At 43.1% G+C, this 19,957-nt stretch overlaps 1 protein-coding gene across 4 annotated transcripts in view; it reads left to right on the top strand.

Moving 5' to 3' along the window:
• tpst1 (tyrosylprotein sulfotransferase 1) overlaps positions 1-19,957 on the top strand; it is a 75,685-nt gene that overhangs the window by 47,637 nt on the left and 8,091 nt on the right. For all 4 annotated transcript variants that reach the window (XM_076892103.1, XM_076892102.1, XM_004537964.3 and 1 more), the window contains exons 2-3: positions 478-1,509; positions 11,751-11,949. In XM_076892103.1, the coding sequence (XP_076748218.1) occupies positions 653-1,509; positions 11,751-11,949 (1,056 nt within the window). In that variant the 5' untranslated portion in view covers positions 478-652. The remainder of the gene's footprint in view (positions 1-477; positions 1,510-11,750; positions 11,950-19,957) is intronic.

Raw genomic sequence — 19,957 nt, 5'->3', positions numbered from 1 at the left:
TGTCAAAAACTGCCAGCCTGCCCACTGCAGTATGTATGAGCAGGATGTGTGTATTCACTGAATGCATGCACACATTGTCCTTTCTGCAGAATTAGCATGAGTGGCTGCCCATATCATAATTAGAGGTTGACAGATAAATGTCGCAGATGAAATATGTGCCGCCAGAAATTCAAAGCTGGGATGCAGCTTGGACACATTTGTTGTGTATTCTTAGTCTGTTATTAGCAACTCGTTATTTCTTTCAACAAACTTTGACTTGCAACACTTTAAGGTCCACTAGAGTGTTGCAAAAAACAGGCAGAGCTCGTTTAGTTTGCTTCACCCTGCTGGTCGGCAGGACATCGACCCCAAATTTGTAAATACGATAACTCGAGAACGAGGCGAATCTGGACACAAATGATTCTTTTCAGTTCTGTCGTATCAGTGTTTCCTGTGGTGCGACCAGATCTCAATGTGTCTCTTCTCTCCACCATGCAGGGCTCATGGAGCTGGAGACCAGACACCTGCTGTGCACCAGGGAGCTCGATCCATGCCCGGTTCCCAGTAAACAAACATAAAGGGTGGGAACCTTACTGGCCCTCTACTTCCTTTACCCCCATACCCAAAAATCGCCCCTGTGGTTATCTTGTCCTCTCCCTTCTGTGGCCCCAGCATGATTGGCAAGCTGAAACAGAACTTGCTGGTGGCCTGTCTGGTCATCAGCTCGGTCACAGTTTTCTACTTAGGCCGCCATGCAATGGAGTGTCACCATCGCATCGAGGAGTACAGCCAGCCAGGAGGAATCCTGCCTTTGTCTGGGCTGGGAGGCAGCATGCGGACCACCTTACGGACAGGCCAGAACCTCAGCATGCCGTTCATTTACAGCAAAGACATGCCGCTCATTTTCATCGGTGGCGTACCCCGTAGCGGGACCACACTAATGCGAGCTATGCTGGACGCCCACCCCGAGGTCCGCTGTGGTGAGGAAACTCGCGTCATCCCACGCATCCTGGCCATGAAACAGATGTGGAGCCGCTCGGGTCGGGAGAAGATGCGCCTGGACGAGGCTGGCGTGACTGACGAGGTGCTGGACGCCGCCATGCAGGCCTTCCTGCTGGAAATAATCGTCAAGCACGGTGAGCCCGCCAACTTTCTGTGCAACAAGGACCCATTTGCACTGAAATCTCTTTCCTACCTGGCCAAAATATTTCCCCGTGCCAAGTTTGTGCTCATGATTAGAGACGGTCGGGCTTCGGTCCATTCCATGATCTCGCGAAAGGTGACCATTGCTGGGTTTGACTTGGGGAGCTACAGGGACTGCCTGACCAAGTGGAACCGGGCCATAGAGACGATGTACACTCAGTGCCTGGACGCTGAAGACAAATGCCTGCCTGTGCACTATGAACAATTGGTGCTGCATCCTGAAAAATGGATGAGGACACTGCTGAAGTTCCTTGATATTCCCTGGAATGATGCCGTTCTCCACCACGAGGAGCTCATAGGGAAAGCTGGAGGAGTGTCCCTCTCCAAGTAAGTAATGCTGATGGCATTCCTACAATTTTCCTTTCCCAGCCCTGTGTTCTGTGCTTTTACTTTGAAAGGAAACATCTGGTCTGGATAATGTCAATCTAACGTTGTTTTTCTTTTGTTGTTTTGTAAAAATTCTTAAACTATAGACTTTTGGGAGAAAAACTGTGAATGTTTCATGGCAAATGTGATCAGTTGTAGCTCAACTTTGACTACAGTTACAGTAACTAAACTAAAATGTCGGAGTGACACATCATTGGCTGATGTGTCTTTGATCCCTTTTGTTTGTGTCTGCAGGCGACCGTTTTGTTAACATGCAGGGTAAGCTCTTTCATTACAGCACAGCTCTATACGACGCCTTTTCGGGAAAATCTCTTCGTGCAGTTTGCTCAAACTCAAACACCTCCTTTCTTCACTTGTGTGTCTGTTGTGTTAGGACTGAGTGCACTAATGAGTAAAATGGGTGTCTGTGTGTCTTATGCTGAAGACGCATTTTGGGGTAGCTGAGCTGCTTCCAGTGCTCTGTAGCTGTTACTAGCACAGCGCACGCTGAATCATCATCCATCTGTGTTATGTTATGATTCATTTCCAGCTCGCTGCTCTGAGGATCGTTGACGTTTTGGACATTTAACCCCGTTGAAATGTAGTTTATCAAAGCCGTTTCCCCTTTTATCCATGTATGTAGCTACAGTTTCTACACAACCTTCTTTCTACAGCTGCATTGCTGAAGCTCTGAAGCTAAATGTTTGGTGATGCAAGAAGCTGTAAATCGTGTCTGGCCCACAAGCTCCACTTGGTGAGCCAGGCTTGTCGTATATCACATTCCCACTGCAATAGAAATGCGCTTGGGAGCGCCCATGTCGACTTGGCTTTCAACTACTTAGCCTTGAGGGAGAGAATGTATGGATTGACTATTAAGGTAAAAGGACTTGTTGGTGAGCAATGTGTGAAGTGAAACGTCATGTTCTATATAATCTGAGTTCTTGATGGTGTTAAAAACAGGGCCTTGAAACGTATCCTCCCTGTTCCACTGTTATATTTCACTACAGATGAAACATCCTGCAGCTGCACACAGTGAGACTCATCATTAGTGACTTGAAACATATGAGACGATGTCTGCATTGCTGCACTGTGAGCACGTTTGCCTAATGGCCCTGCCTGGTGTCAGAATTGTTTTGAATACTCTGCTATGGGAGGCTGGCCTCTGGAAGTTTTTGAGGAAACTTTTCTCTGTCTGCTTCATATTACCCCCAACCCCCTTTGCTACCACGGTCTTCCTGCCACATGGTAGAAAACACTCCCTATTCTCCAGGAGATATTTAGGCCGCATTTTGTTATTATCCCTCTATGAGAACACTTCCAAGTTTCTGTTTAAAATGCTTTGCGTCTATTGAGCAGTAACTGCCCATCTTTACTGTAATCTTCTGTGAAGACATCCAACTTCCTCTGTCGTAAGATGCGAGGGCCGAGTTCTTTCCTGCCAAATGGAAATTGGTAACCGGCCGTCTTCTTTCTTTTAGGTTTTACATTTACAATAAACAATATTAGTTTTAAGGAACGGTGAACATGTAGGCGAGAGGTCAGTAAAGTTCAGTTATGCCCAGTTTAGAATTGGATAGGATCAGGTGGGTCAGGCCTGCAGCTCATTTCCATTTGTGGACAAAACGCTGACTGCATTCAAAATAATTCATATTCTAAATACACATAATACATCTAATATTTTCCGTGTATACAGTTATTTCACACTGAAAGTTCTTTCCGTTGGAGGGCAGTTTTTCCTCTGCCCTCAACCAGTGCTTTTAGAGCACTGAGATTCTTTATCCAGATCTGAGATGTACTGACACACGTGTTTAAACCAAGTCTTTGTCTGAAGGGCTGCTGTGGCACAGTGGGCTGATCAGGTCACCCACTGATTGGGAGGTAGGTGTGTGTGTGTGTGTGTGTGTGTGTGTGTGTGTGTGTCATAAAATAAAGCGTTGTATGTATGTGCATCTGAATGGATAAATTGATTATTACTCAATGAGGTTAGAGCTCTATATAAACACCTTCACCATTTACTTTACCAAGGAGTCCACACTACATAAGCAGGAGACTGACCTGGGGCCAGTGAGTGGGTGTGAAGCTCTGTGTGCTTTTAAGTGCTTTGGTCAGTAAGGCTGTAAAAATGCTGTGTTAGTAAAGTTCAAATGAAGCCAGGAAGCAAAGCTGGAAGAACAAAAATGCCTACTATAATTTTTTTTGTCAGTGTCACTGCCCTGTCATTAAGATGAAGGGAGATCCACGTAACTAGGTTTATGTTCCATTATATTAATGTGGTGTTTAAATATATCCACATTTCTCCTGCAGCTGCTCTATTTTTGCAAAAACGTGCAAGTGTCTTGTTAAAGTTATCCCGTCTATCTCAAATTGAAAAGACACTAATAGATGTATTAAAGCCCTGAAGACTAATTTGTAACTTTTTAAAAAGATTGATACAGTTAAACGTCTGGATTTAGGTTTCATCTTACATTATAAACAGAATAAACCATGATGGCTTCGTGCTTTAAACCAAGCAGTGAAACTAATGTCAGGTGCTTTCATGCGTGCTGTGACGCAGGCTTGGATACAACAGAGACTCCCGAGTGTCCTTCAGCCCTACTGGTACAACTCTGATGACTAAATGACAAAGGCAGAGGTCCTCAGAAAGGCCAAAGTACCTGTGTCTCTCAACGACTTTCAGTTGTGTCCAGACGGTGGAAAAATTCTCCTCAGTGGTTACATCTGAGTTAAACAAGCACCGAGTGCTTAAGCCTGTTTATTATACAGGTACAGGAAGCTACAAAACCTGAATAGAAAGAAAAAAGAGGCCAGAACAGATCAAATGTCTGCACCAGGTAAGGGTGTGGTAAGACCTCTTTGGGGTTTGCTGATCTGCAGCCATTTAGAGCGCACATCAGCCCCTCACAAATTGATTCAGCATCAAACATTAATGAATGGGGACAGGAATCAGAACCCTGGTGATAATGTGGAGACACTGCTTTGTCCTTTTCTTTGGAACAAACAGAATCAGGGACAAAGTCCAAGACGTAGCGGGAATCTACAGAGTTTACATCACTTTACAAGATGATAGATTTAATCAAATTATACTGTTTCTGTTGGTGTCTGTTACCTGCTAAATTTGTTTTTATCTATCATCCAAACACGAGATTTCAGTTACAATGCTGTCTGTCCAGTGAGTAATGATCACGGTGCAGAAAATCATGTCAGTGAAAGAAATCAAAGCAAATGTGAAAATGCCTCATTTACAGTTGCTGCTGATTCGTTCTTCCCGTCATTGAACAGAACAGACGGAGAGAGCAAGACTGCTACATTTTAACTTTTTGTCAGCTACTTTTCAGAGAAAGTGTTACCAAATAGGTTATGATGAGCCACTAAATATAGTGACAAACTTGCTAATTTGGTAATCAAGGGGTGAACTGATTATGAAGTGTGATGATCAGCAGGGTTGGCTAATGAACTCAGTGCTTTTTAGAGTACAACCGAGTTAGATGAATGCTTCCAAGCACTGTCTCACACTTGGCACTGAGGTCTAGCTTTTCCTGCTAGACCTCCGTGCAGCGTTCTTTACTGGTGACCATAATATTCTATTAGAGCGAATAAAGCATGCTGTAGGTATGTAGTTCCTAGAGTATTTAAAAGTAGAATGGGAGGCAGAGCCTTCAGTTTTCAGGCCCCTCTTCTGTGGAACCAGCTTCCAGTTTGGATTCAGGAGACAGACACTATCTCTACTTTCAAGGTTAGTGTTGGCGACTTTCAAGCCTTTGAGTCGCCGAGCAGCTGAATGGGGGAATAATGTTGACGCGCCCGCTGTTTAAAACGTTAGTCAAAGTTCCAAGTTAAAACTCCTTTATTTGTTATCAAATCCTTAAAATCCGTAGAAAAACAGTGATCAAAACATTCCAAGCTTGAGCGGTCAGCAAAAGTCGACTTCCCCCATCACCCACTCATTCACAAAATTTCCCTCGGGCCGTGAACAGGTGATATAGCAATCACTATTACTGACACCACGTGACCCAAAGCTACGCCTATCCATAACAGTTAGGCTTCAAACTTTCCTTTTTGCTAAAGCATATAGTTAGGGCTGGACCAGGTGACCCTGAATCCTCCCTTAGTTATGCTGCAGTAGGCTGCCGGGGATTCCCATGATGCTCTGGGTGTTTCTTCTTCACTCACTATGTGTTAACAGACCTCTCTGCACTGAATCATACTTGTTATTAAGCTCTGGCTCTCTTCCACAGCATGTCCTTGATCCCATCTTCCTTCTCTCACCCCAGATGGCCCCGCCCCTCCCTGAGCCTGGTTCTGCCGGAGGTTTCTTCCTGTTCAAAGGGAGTTTTTCCTTCCCACTGTCGCCAAAGTGCTGCTCATAGGGGGTCATAGGGTTTTGTTGATTGTTGGGTTTTTCTGTGGGCGCTGTATAAATAAAATTGAATTGAAAGAGTGAAGCTGGTTTTATGATGGGCAGAGCTAGCATGTTCAGGGCCTGCCAGTCTGCCTGCGGTGAGCTCTGTTGTCAGATGGAGGCAGTGTATAAAATCTGTTTGTGTGAGCCAGCTGCAGAGGAGAGCAAAGTTCTTGCATACAAAGAGTTGAAGTGAAACGGTCTTTGCTCTCATGCTTTATTTTCTGATCTTTGAAGTTTTTTTTTTTTGCGGTTCTCCTGTTCCTTGTAAACTCTATCGCTCCCTGCTCTATTTCTGACCACTTGTCAACCATTTAACATCGGGCAGTAGCATACATCATCCACTTCCTGCGGCAGCGTGTCTTGTGTGGGTGAAGAGCCCCCCCCCGTGTGACGAAGTGTACACAAAAGGACACATTTGTGGGGACTATAAATCAAGTAATGTCAATCCTGCCATGTGTTAAAATCAAACCACCACACAGGACTAGCCAAAAACAACCTCGGGTCGTGTTTAACTAGGTAACCATGAGCACCCCCCCCCCCCCCCCCCCCAAAAAAAAGCAACAAACAGGAGAAAAAAACCCAATGAAACAGAACACTCAGCGGTGTGATGAGGTGATTCCACTGTGATGTAAACTGCCCAACCCTAACGTGCATCCATGAGTAGTTTTTGTTGAGTACACAGTGTACATGTCTGCTGTAAGAGGCTTTGATCCACAGTCGTACCGCTCCCATAAATGGGTTCTGATACGATTTGATGGAAGATGCGGCCAGCCACAAGTAGCCTTCGGGGCAGCACAACTGCCTTTTACCATCACAAACATTTTGGCCCTCCTATCAAGTACTTTGCCCAGAGTGCATTAAAGTCAACCCCCATGACACCTGGCAGCTAAAGGCTCTTTCCCACTCCAACCACCAACAATCCCATCCTCCACCACCCTACAGCATTTGGTCTCTATCTACACAAAAATCTCAATCAGTGGGCAGCCAGGCCCCAGACTGGGACCTTGCCTTAGCATTAACATCAATTACCTAGCGTTAATTTAGTGGAGGCCCTGCCTAGCTAAGAGACCCGCTCCATTACTTATCCCAGAGCACTGAACTGTCTGATCCATCCTCCCCAACTCTCCAACCTATTTGTGATCGAGATGTCTCTATCCGATTCTCTTATTGGCTTTTGGTGATACAGAACACCACCTTGGGTAAAGAGGGCCCAGCACTGAATAATTGACAAGCTGAAGGCCATTAAGAGCATTACAGGATGAAGGGGAGTGGTCATGTGATGGCCAGAAAAGGGTTTTGTCACATCTCATTTAAAGCTGAGAAGAGAAATGCGCATGCATCATTTGTTCATTAGTAAGAGTGCAAATGATTGAATTGTTGTCAATCTTCAGTTATACAGACGGGATATTTAAAACTGAACTGTCTGCCTCATTTATTGTGCCAGTGTCCTACTTATGTGCTCCTTTTGGGGGAAAGTAAATTCTCAAGTTGCATAAAACGTGCTAATTAATTGTAAATTGTGATAAGGAACATTTTCCAAAATAAAACAAGCATCTAAGTGAAAGCTTAGTTATTAACTGCATAAAATACTGGACATGAAAAAACCTCGCTGCATTAAATTACATTATTGTCTGTTGCTAGTAATAGTTTTCACTGGGGTTATGTAATGGGGATTAAAAAATATCTTCATTACAATGTTTAGCTTTCAGCTTAGAGCAGCGGTCCCCAATCCCCGGGCCTCGGACCGGTACCGGTCCGTGGCGCAAGAAAGGTTGGGGACCGCTGGCTTAGAGCAAGAACTAAAGTCAGAGTGCATCATGGTCATCCTTACAGCAGGGAAACACAGAAAAGAAGAAGTTGGGCTAGCTAACAGCACCTTAACCTTCAGAAGTAAAAGCCAATGGACTGCTTTCTCAGAAGGATTTTGGGGGGGGGGGGATTTTTATACGCATATATATACACTTTATAGCCATATAGTGAAGTGACCATACGACCATGCTGTTTTCTTTTACCATATACTTTCCTTCAGTTTATGGGATTTATATGGCAAACTGCACCATATGTGTTTTCATAATGCTTGAGTATTAATGTATGGCTGGTCTATGTAAGTTTGAGGTTTGCAGAACTTCAGCATGACTTCAGAACCGTGAGACACAGATGTACTCCTGTATATACTTGGCGCTTGTATTGGTATGTGTACTATAGAGACCTTTGGGTCTCTTGTCAATAAGGTTAGCTCCATCTAACCTGATGGTGAAGCTCAGCAGCCTTCCCTCTTTATCAGTTTATGTTCCACATCAACACTTAGCCGCCCCTTGGGTCTTGATGGAGTTACCTAAAGTGATTCCCTACCCATTTGTTGCAGAGTGGATGTTTGGATCCTAGCCCGTACCGTAGAAACCATCTCCACCGTCCTCCTGAGATGACAAAACCAGCTCAATCTATTAATCATGCAGGAGGCTATGCCTGTACAGTGTAAAGATTCAATTGCAAAGTAAATGGATTAGAGGAAAGTGAATTGCTGTATTGAAGTATAGAGTCTGACAGGAAACATAAGGATTGAGGGGCTGGACCCTGGATGGTAAATAGACATTGTGGTGTGAGCGTTCTCCTTCTGCCTGCTCTTTAGGTATCGCTGTGCTTGACTGGGCATCAAACCAGTTACAATAATCTCATAAAAGAAGCCATTTTTAAATTTTTGTTGCATGAAAAAGTGATGAAGTGTGGTCAAAGCTGAAGTTCTGTTTTATATTTGGTCATCTGAGTGTAATCTAGCTGAGGCAGGAGAGACTGATGTCGGTGTGTTCCTTTTAGAATAAATGGATTGCTGACCCTGTTACAAAACATGTTCAACTAATCAATAAGGAGGCTGCTTTCACTGGTTTCACAGTTTTAGGCCTTTTTAAAAATGCATTTTGTTTTCTTTAGGTCGGTTGGCTGAAAAGTTCTACTGAATACACTTTTGGCAGTTTTATCGGTGAAAACCCAGCCTGAGCTCTACAAAGATGATATCTTTACAATGTAAACACAATGGACAAGTTTAGTTTCACGTAAACTTGTGTAAAATCTCCTTCTTTCTTTTTTTGTTCTTTTTAAAATTAGTTACATCTGCTGAGTTCCAAGATTCTACAGGCAACGGGGAGAAATAGTAAGCAAATTCATAGAGACAGAAACCTAAACGGTATGAGTTTAGCTGATCAACTAATCTGTTACGCAATCAGTTATAGTTATGCCCTTTAGCTTTATACCTCAGCAGATCTGACCATCAGCCTTGTTCTTGACATCTGGCACCAGTACACTTCTTCATCCCTCAGGCATCCACTCACTCCACAATCATTTTAATCAGTCTGGTTAAAAAGTCGACTGACCCCTCTCCTAAAAATCTCAATACCTCATCTAGACCCAGTGTGCTTCATCTTCTTTGTAGCTACCCTCACTTCCTCCTTACCGATCTTTTGCACTTCATGAGTCATGAACCTCTCTGTCCTCCTTTCTCATTTGCTGCCTTCATAAGCCCCTCATAAACTAAGGAGCTTGGAAAGAAAAGAGTCTAGATTTCTTTAAGTTTCTTGAAGATGTTTCACCTCTCAACCATCTGTCTTCTCTGTCCAAAATGTGAACATTGGGATCATCCAAAGAGTCCTTTAGATGCGGATGTACCTCTCTCTTTGCTTTATCCGCGACTCCACGGACTAACTTCTTTCTTTAACTCCATAAATATCCAAGAAGTTTCAACCATCTAGCTGTTATAGAATTTGGAGCTAGCCCCTCTCCTTCATTACTCCATCCTTTTGTGTAATGTACCAGTACCACGGTTAGCAAAACGGCTCCACAGCATGATGCTACCACCACCATGCTTGACAGTCCTTAGATTTGAAATCCTCACCTTGACTCCCCCAATGATCTCTTGTAACTGTGACAGATCAACCTTTGTATAGAAAAGTTTTATAGCCAGATGAGACTATGTATTTGGCCTGTCCAGCTGAAAATGTTAGTTGACCTTTGGAGCAGGGCCTTCTTTCTCGGGTAACATCCACACCATGGCAATGCAAAGCTGTGGCTGGCGAGTGACAGTAGCGTTTCCAGTAATTTTCAGTTCATGGCAGGCTTGAGTCTTGAGGGTTCGTGGGTTGTTCATCCTGATCTATTGCCTCTTATCTAAGGGTGACAGTTTGCCAAGATCTGAAAGACGACCCAAAGTAGTGACATTTTAAAAGTGTCGAAATGTGAATTTAAGGCATTGTTGAACTCAGCACCAAGTAAAGTATTTAAGTCGTGTCTGTGTGTGTATATTGATGTATTTGTAGGGTTGATTGGACAGACAGCAGCTTCCTCCCTTTGCCCCAAAGAGTTGTGACAGATAGATTCAGGCTATCTTAGACGGTCTGTATGTGTACTGTAAACCAAAATAAATTCGAACTCGTTCACCCAGTTCTTCCACCCTGGAAAAAGAGCATTTCATAGAAACGATTAAAAGCGGCTCATATTACCATGACTTTCATGCTCCTGAGTTTGTATAAACCTCTGATCGGGACTGTACGTGTCATCTGTTAATGTGTGGTCCCATTCTTCATCACTTAAAGACTATTCATCCATTAAAGAAATAAAAGCTAACTGTATGTTATACATGCAACCTGTATATTTTAATGAAAGTTTTTTTCAGTAACTACTTTGAAATATCCTATCTGTCCTTATACAGAAGGAAAAAAGTCAGAATACTGCTTTTTTACAATCTGATAGCACTGAGATTTATTAATTTGAACAACTCTAATATCTAAATGTGTTTTCAGCTGATGCCTGTCAAACTGATTCAGGTCTCTGGCTAATGGTACAGTACTCTATACTAATTTTATTCATGTATCGGGATGCCCTTTGATTTGTTGTGTTTGTGATTTAAGAGAGCAGTTATCTACATCTCCATAGAGCTCAGTGTTCATCTCACTGCTCATCAGTTCTAGTACACTTTGCTCCTTGCAGAAAATAAAAGCTGCAGTCCATCAAGTCCAATCCCCTCACTGGTTGAATATTTAATTTCAGACGATGAATAATTTACCAAGATAATGGTGGATGGAAGAAAAGGCTGAGTGGAGCAATTCATCTTCAACCTAAACAGCAGTTTAATGTTCAGCATCAACAAAACCTAAAATCAGAAAAATCTGCCTGTATGGGTTCATGTTACTTAGAAGAGCTTTGCCGCTACGAAGCACTTAAATTCTGCAGATAATTCAGCATAAAGTCAAAGTATTGAGGCTCTAAAAAAGGTCACAGCCTTTTTTTTGTGATTCCATAGAAATAAGTTATATTATGTGTTTATTGCTGCTTTTTTACTCTTGAGGTTTTCTGTCTGCTACAGAAGTTTTCTAAACAAAGTGAAACGGAGATGTTGGTGTGGAGCAGACATTAAGCCATTAGGGTTGATCCATGTGTCGTTTCCACTGCTGAAAACAGGCACATCAGTGATGTAGATCAAATGAGATGGATGTCGGCTGAGCGATGAAGTAATGGTGTAAAAAGTTATTCATTCATTGTGTTTAACGGGGACCTGCTGGTGACAGAGGCCAGCAGTTCAGCTTTAATAGCGTTTTATAATCCGGTTACAGCCAATTAGATGCTTCCACTGAACAGAAGCGAGTGATGGACTGGTCTGTTGTGAAACAGGACGAGCCATGATGGCAACCTGTGTAAATAATGCTGTGACCTGTGGTCAGCGTGGTTAAATGTGTGCTAACAGTCACTTTGTTGCAAAACGAGGTTCCAACAACGTGCGTACTTGAAATAACACTTCTTTGTGTCCTGTTAGGGTGGAGAGGTCCACAGACCAGGTCATCAAGCCAGTTAATGTGGAGGCCTTGTCCAAGTGGGTGGGAAAGATCCCAGCTGATGTGGTGAGGGACATGGCCGTCATCGCCCCTATGCTGTCCAGGCTAGGCTATGACCCACATGCCAATCCCCCAAACTATGGCCAACCTGACCCCAAAGTGCTGGACAACACTAGAAGGGTGAGTACTAAGCAGACGTGTTCATGATTTATATTCAGTTGGACTTCCATTAGCATCTTAAAATGTTATTTCTAAGTTTTGTAGAGAAATGTCAGAGTACTTTTAGTGGATAATAATAATAATAATAATACTAATAATAGTAATAATGATTGGATTTATATAGCGCTTTTCTAGGCACCCAAAGTGCTTTACAACTCCACTATTCATTCACTCTCACATTCACACACTGGATAAGAAGATGGATGAGAAATGATGTGTTTACTGTTGAGCTTCAGTGACTGGATGAATAACAATTGCCTTTGAGCAACAGTAGTGCTATCAAATCTTTATGCTAAGATAAGCTGACCTAAAAAGGTCCAACTAGCTTCTGGTTATACAGGGTGGGCCATTTATATGGATACACCGTGATAAAATGGGAATGGTTGGTGATACTAAAGTCCTGTTTGTGGCACATTAGTATATGTGAGGGGGCAAACTCCTCAAGATGGGTGGTGACCATGGTGGCCATTTAGAAGTCGGCAACTTTTGTTTTGTCAATAGGAAGAGGGCCATGTGACACATCACACTTATTGGTAATGTCACAAGAAAAACAATGGTGTGCTTGGTTTCAACGTAACTTCTAAATGGCCACCATGGTCACCACCCATCTTGAGGAGTTTGCCCCCTCACATATACTAATGTGCCACAAACAGGACTTTAGTATCAGCAACCATTCCCATTTTATCACGGTGTATCCATATAAATGGCCCACCCTGTAGAATCATATTTAGCATCCAGTCACATCTGTGTCATTGTTCTGATGTTTAGAAACTAAATTCCCTAAAAATGATTACATTCCCCGACAAATGCTTCACCTGACTTATTTTGAGTTTGTCTTTTTCCTTCTTTAAACTCTAAAACCCTGCCTTTGCTGTCCACTAAATGATTTTCATGGTAGGAACAGTGTCTAGAAAGTGTGATCAAACACGATGAGCCTCAGTATTAACAATGTAAATGTGGACACAAACCCAGTATCGTGTCCAAAGACAATACGAAGATACAAGATGAAGTGTATGTTACTACAGCACTCTGTACTGTGCTCACAAGAGATTATGGAATAGCAAATATTTTATATTTTCACTGATTCTGTGATCTTAGTCAAGTTTTAAAAATGAACTGCAATAAAGACATAATGATGTCATCAGAGTTACCTTAGCTTGAGTGTATGGTCTACACCTGGGGTGGGGGAACTCCAGGCCTCGAGGGCCGGTGTCCTGCAGGTTTTAGATGTGTCCTTGATCCAACACAGCTGATTTAAATGTGTTAAGGTTCTCCAGAGGCCTGGTGATAAATTAATCATTGGATTCAGGTGTGCTGACCCAGGGTGAGATCTAAACCCTGCAGGACACCGGCCCTTAAGGCCTGGACTTCCCCGCCCCTGGTCTAGACAAGAAATGGCAATCTGCCTTTACCGAGGACAGTTTGCAGCATGCAAAACTCATTTCTTTGGTCAGTTTCAAATGAATAATTTACATATGAAAGTAAAATCCAAAAATTGCATCTATCTATCTATTAGGGGTGCAACGATACTCGTATCGATATTGAACCGTTCGATACAGTGCTTTCGGTTCGGTACGCATATGTATCGAACAATACAAAATTTTTAATTTATTTTATCAACTTTCCTTCTGACGATGCTGTCTGTGTTGAGCGCTCAGTGGATCTGCGCTCGACAGTGCAGCCTAGGCGGAGTAGTCGAGCGCAGATCCACTGAGCGCTCAACACAGACAGCATAGTCAGAAGGAAGAGCGCAGGGCAAGCTAGCAAGACAGAACTTAGGCTCGTTGCAACATTGCAAATTGAACCTCCCCCACCCTCATTCAGATCTGGCGTTTGGAACTATTTTGGTTTTCATGTGACGTATGACCCTGAAGGTAAGCGAGTCATGGACTAAAGTAAAACAGTATGTTGGATGTGCCACGCAATGCTCAATTACATGGGTGGGAGCTAGTGTGTTAGCACAGTTAGCTCGTTAATGCGTTGACGCCGTCCAGCCCCACCCACGGATAAACTCTCTTTTCCAAAGATGAGTGATTTCTCGATCAGATAGATTTTTTTTTTTTATTACTTTGTTGTTTCAGCAACATTCAATTTAAAAACTGTACTTTTGAGTTAAAATATATATTTATAATTTTAATAAATGACAAATTAAAAAGGCATGAACATTTTTTTAATATCGAACCGTGACACCAAAGTATCGAATCGAACCGTGACACCAAAGTATCGTTGCACCCCTACTATCTATCTATCTATATATGTATCTACAACGAGATGTGTAGTTGAAGTATTAAAAGGGTATAGGATATAGTTGTATGGTTAAGCTTGACACTTGCTTGGGATTCAAAGTCGGGCGATGTTTTTGATCCATATCAATTTTGAATATTCTGCTTTCACATGTCACTCTAATGCAGTAGAAACAGACATTGCACTTTGGAGTACTTTATGTGTATTATGTAACTATTTTTTATTACCATTAAAGCTGCTTCTACTTTACTGCATGAACTACTGCTGCTGTGTACTGTTCCAGTACCACTTTAAGCTTGTGTCCAGAGACACCCTTTTTTATGTCTGTACATGTCTGCTTTCACTGCCTGTAAACAGCCTGACCTGTGGGTAAGAGGAGGGACAGGAACAGAACCACCAAACCAACAGTTCATGGCTGACATCAGATAAACGTGCTGCTGCTTAAGCACTTGCTGTCATAGTCGTATCCTTGCCAGACGTGTAACCCTCAGTAGTTATTTTTGGAGCAGGATATGTTTTATTGAACCCCTTTTCTCAGGCAGTGCTATCAGCTGACGTGCTATCAGCTGACGTGCTATCAGCTGACGTGCTATCAGCCCCACTCTTTGAGTTTTAAACTGCATGTCTGGCGACAGGAATTAATTTTTATTTCAAGGTCTCCCTGTTACTTGGATACCTGTTTTCTCAGTGTGTCAGATTTTCTTTTTGCTAATAAGAGATGCTAGCATCAAGTCGTCATGGAACTAATTTGAGTTATTGTAAGGCATTAGGACCACTGGGAAGACTTGCACTTGGTGCCTGTGGCGTCCGGTACTCAGAGTTTAGAGAGGCTGTGGTTTCCATTAGTGTGAAATTCCATTCTGTGATTGATTGATGGTCCAAGCTGTCTGCTGCTGGTAGACTGGTGTTAGTAGAGTATTGTAATTACTGGTAAGAAGACAAGGTAGACGAGCCGTGCTCCTTGAACTCTTGTTCACAGTTGGATTAGTAGTTTAGTGCTGGAACACGATGAAGACTGCCTCACATGGACGATTAGTGTGTTTTTCCAGGCTTGACCTCTCACCCTATCAGACTGCTGTCCAAACATTTTTGTCTGACTTGTTGCTTCCAAGCTGAAAGCACAGAGCTTTTTCTTCACTGGGTGTTTTTTGTCTGTCCATCTGTGGAGGCTGTCGGCATCCGTGCCACATACTTGTCCATCTCTTCAAACAAACATCAAGGTATTTCCCAAAGTCTTACACCTGGCATTTAAACTATAGAGTTTACCATAAAGTTAAGCTGCTGTGCATCTCATAAGAGTATAAACTTTATACAAGTGTGTGTGATGACTTGGGAAGCCTCTTAAGTAGTAGGTTTAATGTGTCATAAATTGGGAGATCATCTCTCAAGATAACCTGTGGCTAAGTTCGAGCCTAGCATCAGTACCATTTCCAAAGTGTTTCCCTGGTCACATCAAAGCAGAGAGTGAGAATCTGACCTCTCAGTGAGACCTTAGCAGGTAGGCTGATAACTGAGATGCACTCAAAGTGGTGGTTTTGAAAAAGTTGTGTGTCGGGTTTGTGTTTAATGTTTGGATTGCTTTTCCATTTGTTAGAACAGGACTTGAGGGAGAGAAGGCGAAGAATGAATTCATCTTGATGCTATTTTTACTCGTCAGGAGTGTAATGACCTGAATGGAAACATTTTGGAGTATAAGATGTGAGCGGAGAGAGGGCTTTGGCGTGTTTCTTGGGAATAGTCTGTCTGACCACAGAGAGATGGAAACTTTAGAGAAAGATTTGCAAAGCCCGCTTCATGAAGTTTAAAGTGGAAATATTCTATCCAGTCACCGACTTGGTGCAACAGAGTATATAACTGGATCGTCATATTCAGCATATCAATGAATATTAACTGCAGCACACATCACGGATGTGGCTCGCCGATGCTGATGTTTCCATGTTTGCATGCAGCTGCAGTGTTTTTTGTGACGCTCCATTGTAGTGAACAGCTCCTAAAATCGCAACGTTTGCTGCTGTGCTGCACTGCACTCCTGTGTGTTGCCAGTTTGCTGTCAAGGCCTGCATGCTCAGCTCTCCATGCTGTTCCCTCCATGTTGTCACTGTGCCATACATGGTGGTCCTGTTTGCATAATTTGGATGCAGTAAATAATCATGTCAGTGTGGCGGTTCCTCTGAAATAGTTAACATTGCTCACAGTAAACTTGCGTGCCTCGTTGTCAGATATGTTGTGTAAATCTACACATGATCAGCGCGATCCCTCTGGACCGAGCCAGCTGCAGAGGTTATGTTGTTTATTTGTCCTCTGTGTTCCCTCCCTCTTGGCCCACAGTTCTTGTATACAAAGGAGGACCAGCTTTAGACAAACGAACAGACTGTCACAGTGCTCTGCAGTCTGTTTGCCTACAGATTTTACAATACATCAGGGGTAGGCAACTCGAGGCCTCGAGGGCCGGTGTCCTGGAGGTTTTAGATCTCACCCTGGGTCAACACACCTGAATCACATGATTCGGTCATTACCAGGCCTCTGGAGAACTTCAGGACATGTTGAGGAGAACATTTAGCAATTTGAATCAACTGTGTTGGATCAAGAACACATCTAAAACCTGCAGGACACCGGCCCTCGAGGCCTGGAGTTGCCCACCCCTGCATTATAAATATATGATATTGTAGGGTTTCTTACAAGAATCTTATTTGGGAAGGCTACCCAGGTATGCCAGCTGTTCCCAAAGTATACTTGGCAACATATTTCTGAAAACATTGAAGTTGCTAGCTAGTGGGCCCTCTCCCTCCATCATCTGGCAGAGCATTTTCAAGTTCTGTTCTCATTTTTCCTCTCAGCTGCCAGATTGATAGCAATCAGTAGCTTCTGCAGATGGATGTCCTGCAGGGAGTCTGATCCCAACCTGACTATTTTGGAGAGCAGCTGGAGACCATAGCCTCCATGCATTACCACACTAACCCAAACCTGCAGCAGATGAGCATGCCACAAAGAGCGTGCTGGAACTGCAGAGCTGAACAATGGCTCTTGTTGACGTGTGCATATAGATATAGCCACAATGATGATGGACTTTGGTTTAGTAAACTCTTTATTTCGAATCCTTGAGTTTAGGCATCGTCAACAGTACACACATGCTCTCTCCCACTCATGAGGTCCGGTTTGCTGGAGGTGAAGCCCAGCAGACACCAGCTGCAGCTCATTATCAGCGCTCACTGAAAACAGTTTACCCATCACACAGATGTTATGACAGGGAACCTTTAAAGTAGGGATGGGTATTGATAAGATTTTCACGATTCCGATTCCATTTTCGATTCTGTTTAACGATTCGATTCTTTATCGATTCTTTATCGACTCTTTTTAAAAAGGAGAACACTAAGGTCGATTAGCTTAGAACTGTGTTTTATATCTTCTCTTTGAACAAGATAGAAATTTAGGAGTAACATGGCCTTACAAACCCAACAGTGAGATCTTAAGAGATCCGGCCTAGCACATTCGTCTATCCTGCCTGAAAGGAGACGCTACCGGTAGACTGCAGCGACAACTGCCAGCATCTGAGCCAGACTCTGTCTCATCATGGTCACTAAATGCAGCGCAAAGCAGTAGCAGGTTTTGTAATGAGGCAAATCGCACTAACAGAATATGCACTGTTAGTTGATTAGTTACCTTTTGCATATTCGTAGTGTTTCCTCCCTTTCATGCCACTTAGGCGCCATGTTTCCTGCTAAATGACGCTACACAACGTGGTGAAGTCATTCGAGGAGGGAATAGGGGAATCGTTCTCAACAAGAACCAGGTTTCGATTCCCATCCCGAGCCATAAGCAAGTAATTGTGAAAGCAAGTAATCTGGAAAAACTTTGGAATCTGTGCCAATTTGACTATTATCTGAAAAATCTTCGGTCTATCTCAGGATCTTCCTTTCCAGGATTTATCTTGTTGCTTCACCCATTAATGTTGGTGGATGAGAAAAGTGAGGTTGTTTCTCCTCCTCTGCATCAGTGCAACCCTGTTTGTTTTTATCCATTCAGTTATTTGTTCTTCTGGCTTTTATCATTATTGTTATAGCCTTTCTCTTTTAAAATTGATACAAATTCAACTATTCACAGAGACCAAAGTTCACTTTGTCCTGAAGACATCCACCCCCTTAGTCTATTAGTAATCGCCTCCCACCCAAATTTTGTGTTGCATTGCATAAGACATCTGGCAACCAGCCCTCAGCTAACTCACTGGATGATGAAGCTACATGTGGAAATGCTCTGTCTTCAATCTTCACCCAACCCCATCCAAATATTTACCCTCAGTTTCTTCTCCTCACCCCCATTTCACCACAGAGCATGCAGCTCGGATCGAACTGCACAAAGCAGAGAAATGGTTTGGAAGGAGTGGCTGAGCTGAATGTTTGCATTGTGCAGACACGGAGGACGATGCAAAGGATTAAGGAAGCCTGACCTGTTAGGATCAGCCTTATCTCACTCGTGCTTTGTTGCTGTTACTGTGAGTGAGGACCCCTGTGGATTATAGGTATTTCTTGTAAGCAGGAGTGACTCTGTGGTTGATGTTTATCTCCCCCAAGCCTTTGTTTTTATTCAACCTTGGAAATATCAGGAACTTCTCGTGCAGCGTTTTATTCATTTTAGTTTCCATCACTTTATATGTATTGAGAACCAAACTAAAGACTTGAGAATGAATGACAGAGTTATTGAATGGCTTAATGAATAAGTCATCCGTCCATCTTTCATCCATCTGTTTTCTTCTGCTTATCTGGGCCCAGGTCACAGGGGCAGTAGCCTCAGCAGAGACCGGGGCCTCCCTCCCCCCTCGAAAGATAAAATCTCTCTAGTGTAGCCTGGATGTGCTCTAGCCCAACCCCCAGCAGGCCCAGTACTTCATTTCTTCTTTTCTGAGGTGATAGCAGAGCTGTGTTTTAGTTTCCCTCAGCCAGAACACGGTGTATCGTCTTTAGATGGAAGCTAGTGAGCTAACGCCGTTATACTAGTCCTGTTTTTGTTAAACCTGGTTGTTGCGCCTGGTGAAGCAGTCACACTCATCATTTTATTAAAGATGAAAGATTTTAGACAGTTTGTAACTCTCAGTGATGCCGCTGCGTTTGAGTTTGCTGTTTTAGCTTGTACTGTCAGTTGGGGCAGTATTGAAAACGACACGTAACAGCTGATGATGCAGACTGCTGCTGTTCACATCTCTATTGTCGGTGCTTTAGCTTCGTCCCTGCTGGACACATGGTATAAAGCCATAATGTAAAGCTACTTTGCACAGCATAGTGTCAGAACCGTCCACCTCAGCCACTGTCTGTGCTTCCTGAGCTGGCTAAAAAGCTGAACCCCAGCATCCTCCTGGGTCATGTTTTAAAATCTGACCTGTTGACTTGGACCTCAGCTTTGTCTGTGCTTCAGGCTATTTAAGCTTGCTGTAAATGACGCTCATCAGGCCTGGCTCTTGAAGCCACAATCAATAGCTTTTAAGTGGCTTTGCAGTTGCTCTGATCCCTGGTGAGAAATGGATATTGGGATCGATATATTCTCAGTTTTGCCACTGTAAAAATAATGAGATGATTTGGTAGAGAGACGAGATAATAATGCTTGTAGATTTCCTCGTCTGCTGTGTTGGGCTTTTCTTCTGTGGCTGGACCTTGTCCTTCTTAATGATGGGCAGGCTAATCAAATTGATTCTGGGCTATGGTCAGTGCTCTTTGGCTCTCAGACCTCAGCAGAA

This window comes from Maylandia zebra, linkage group LG14 (assembly GCF_041146795.1).
Source record: "Maylandia zebra isolate NMK-2024a linkage group LG14, Mzebra_GT3a, whole genome shotgun sequence".
In the NCBI taxonomy this organism is placed as follows: domain Eukaryota; kingdom Metazoa; phylum Chordata; class Actinopteri; order Cichliformes; family Cichlidae; genus Maylandia; species Maylandia zebra.
Note: the sequence above shows the minus strand (reverse complement) of the source record. Positions and strands in the feature narration are given on the sequence as shown.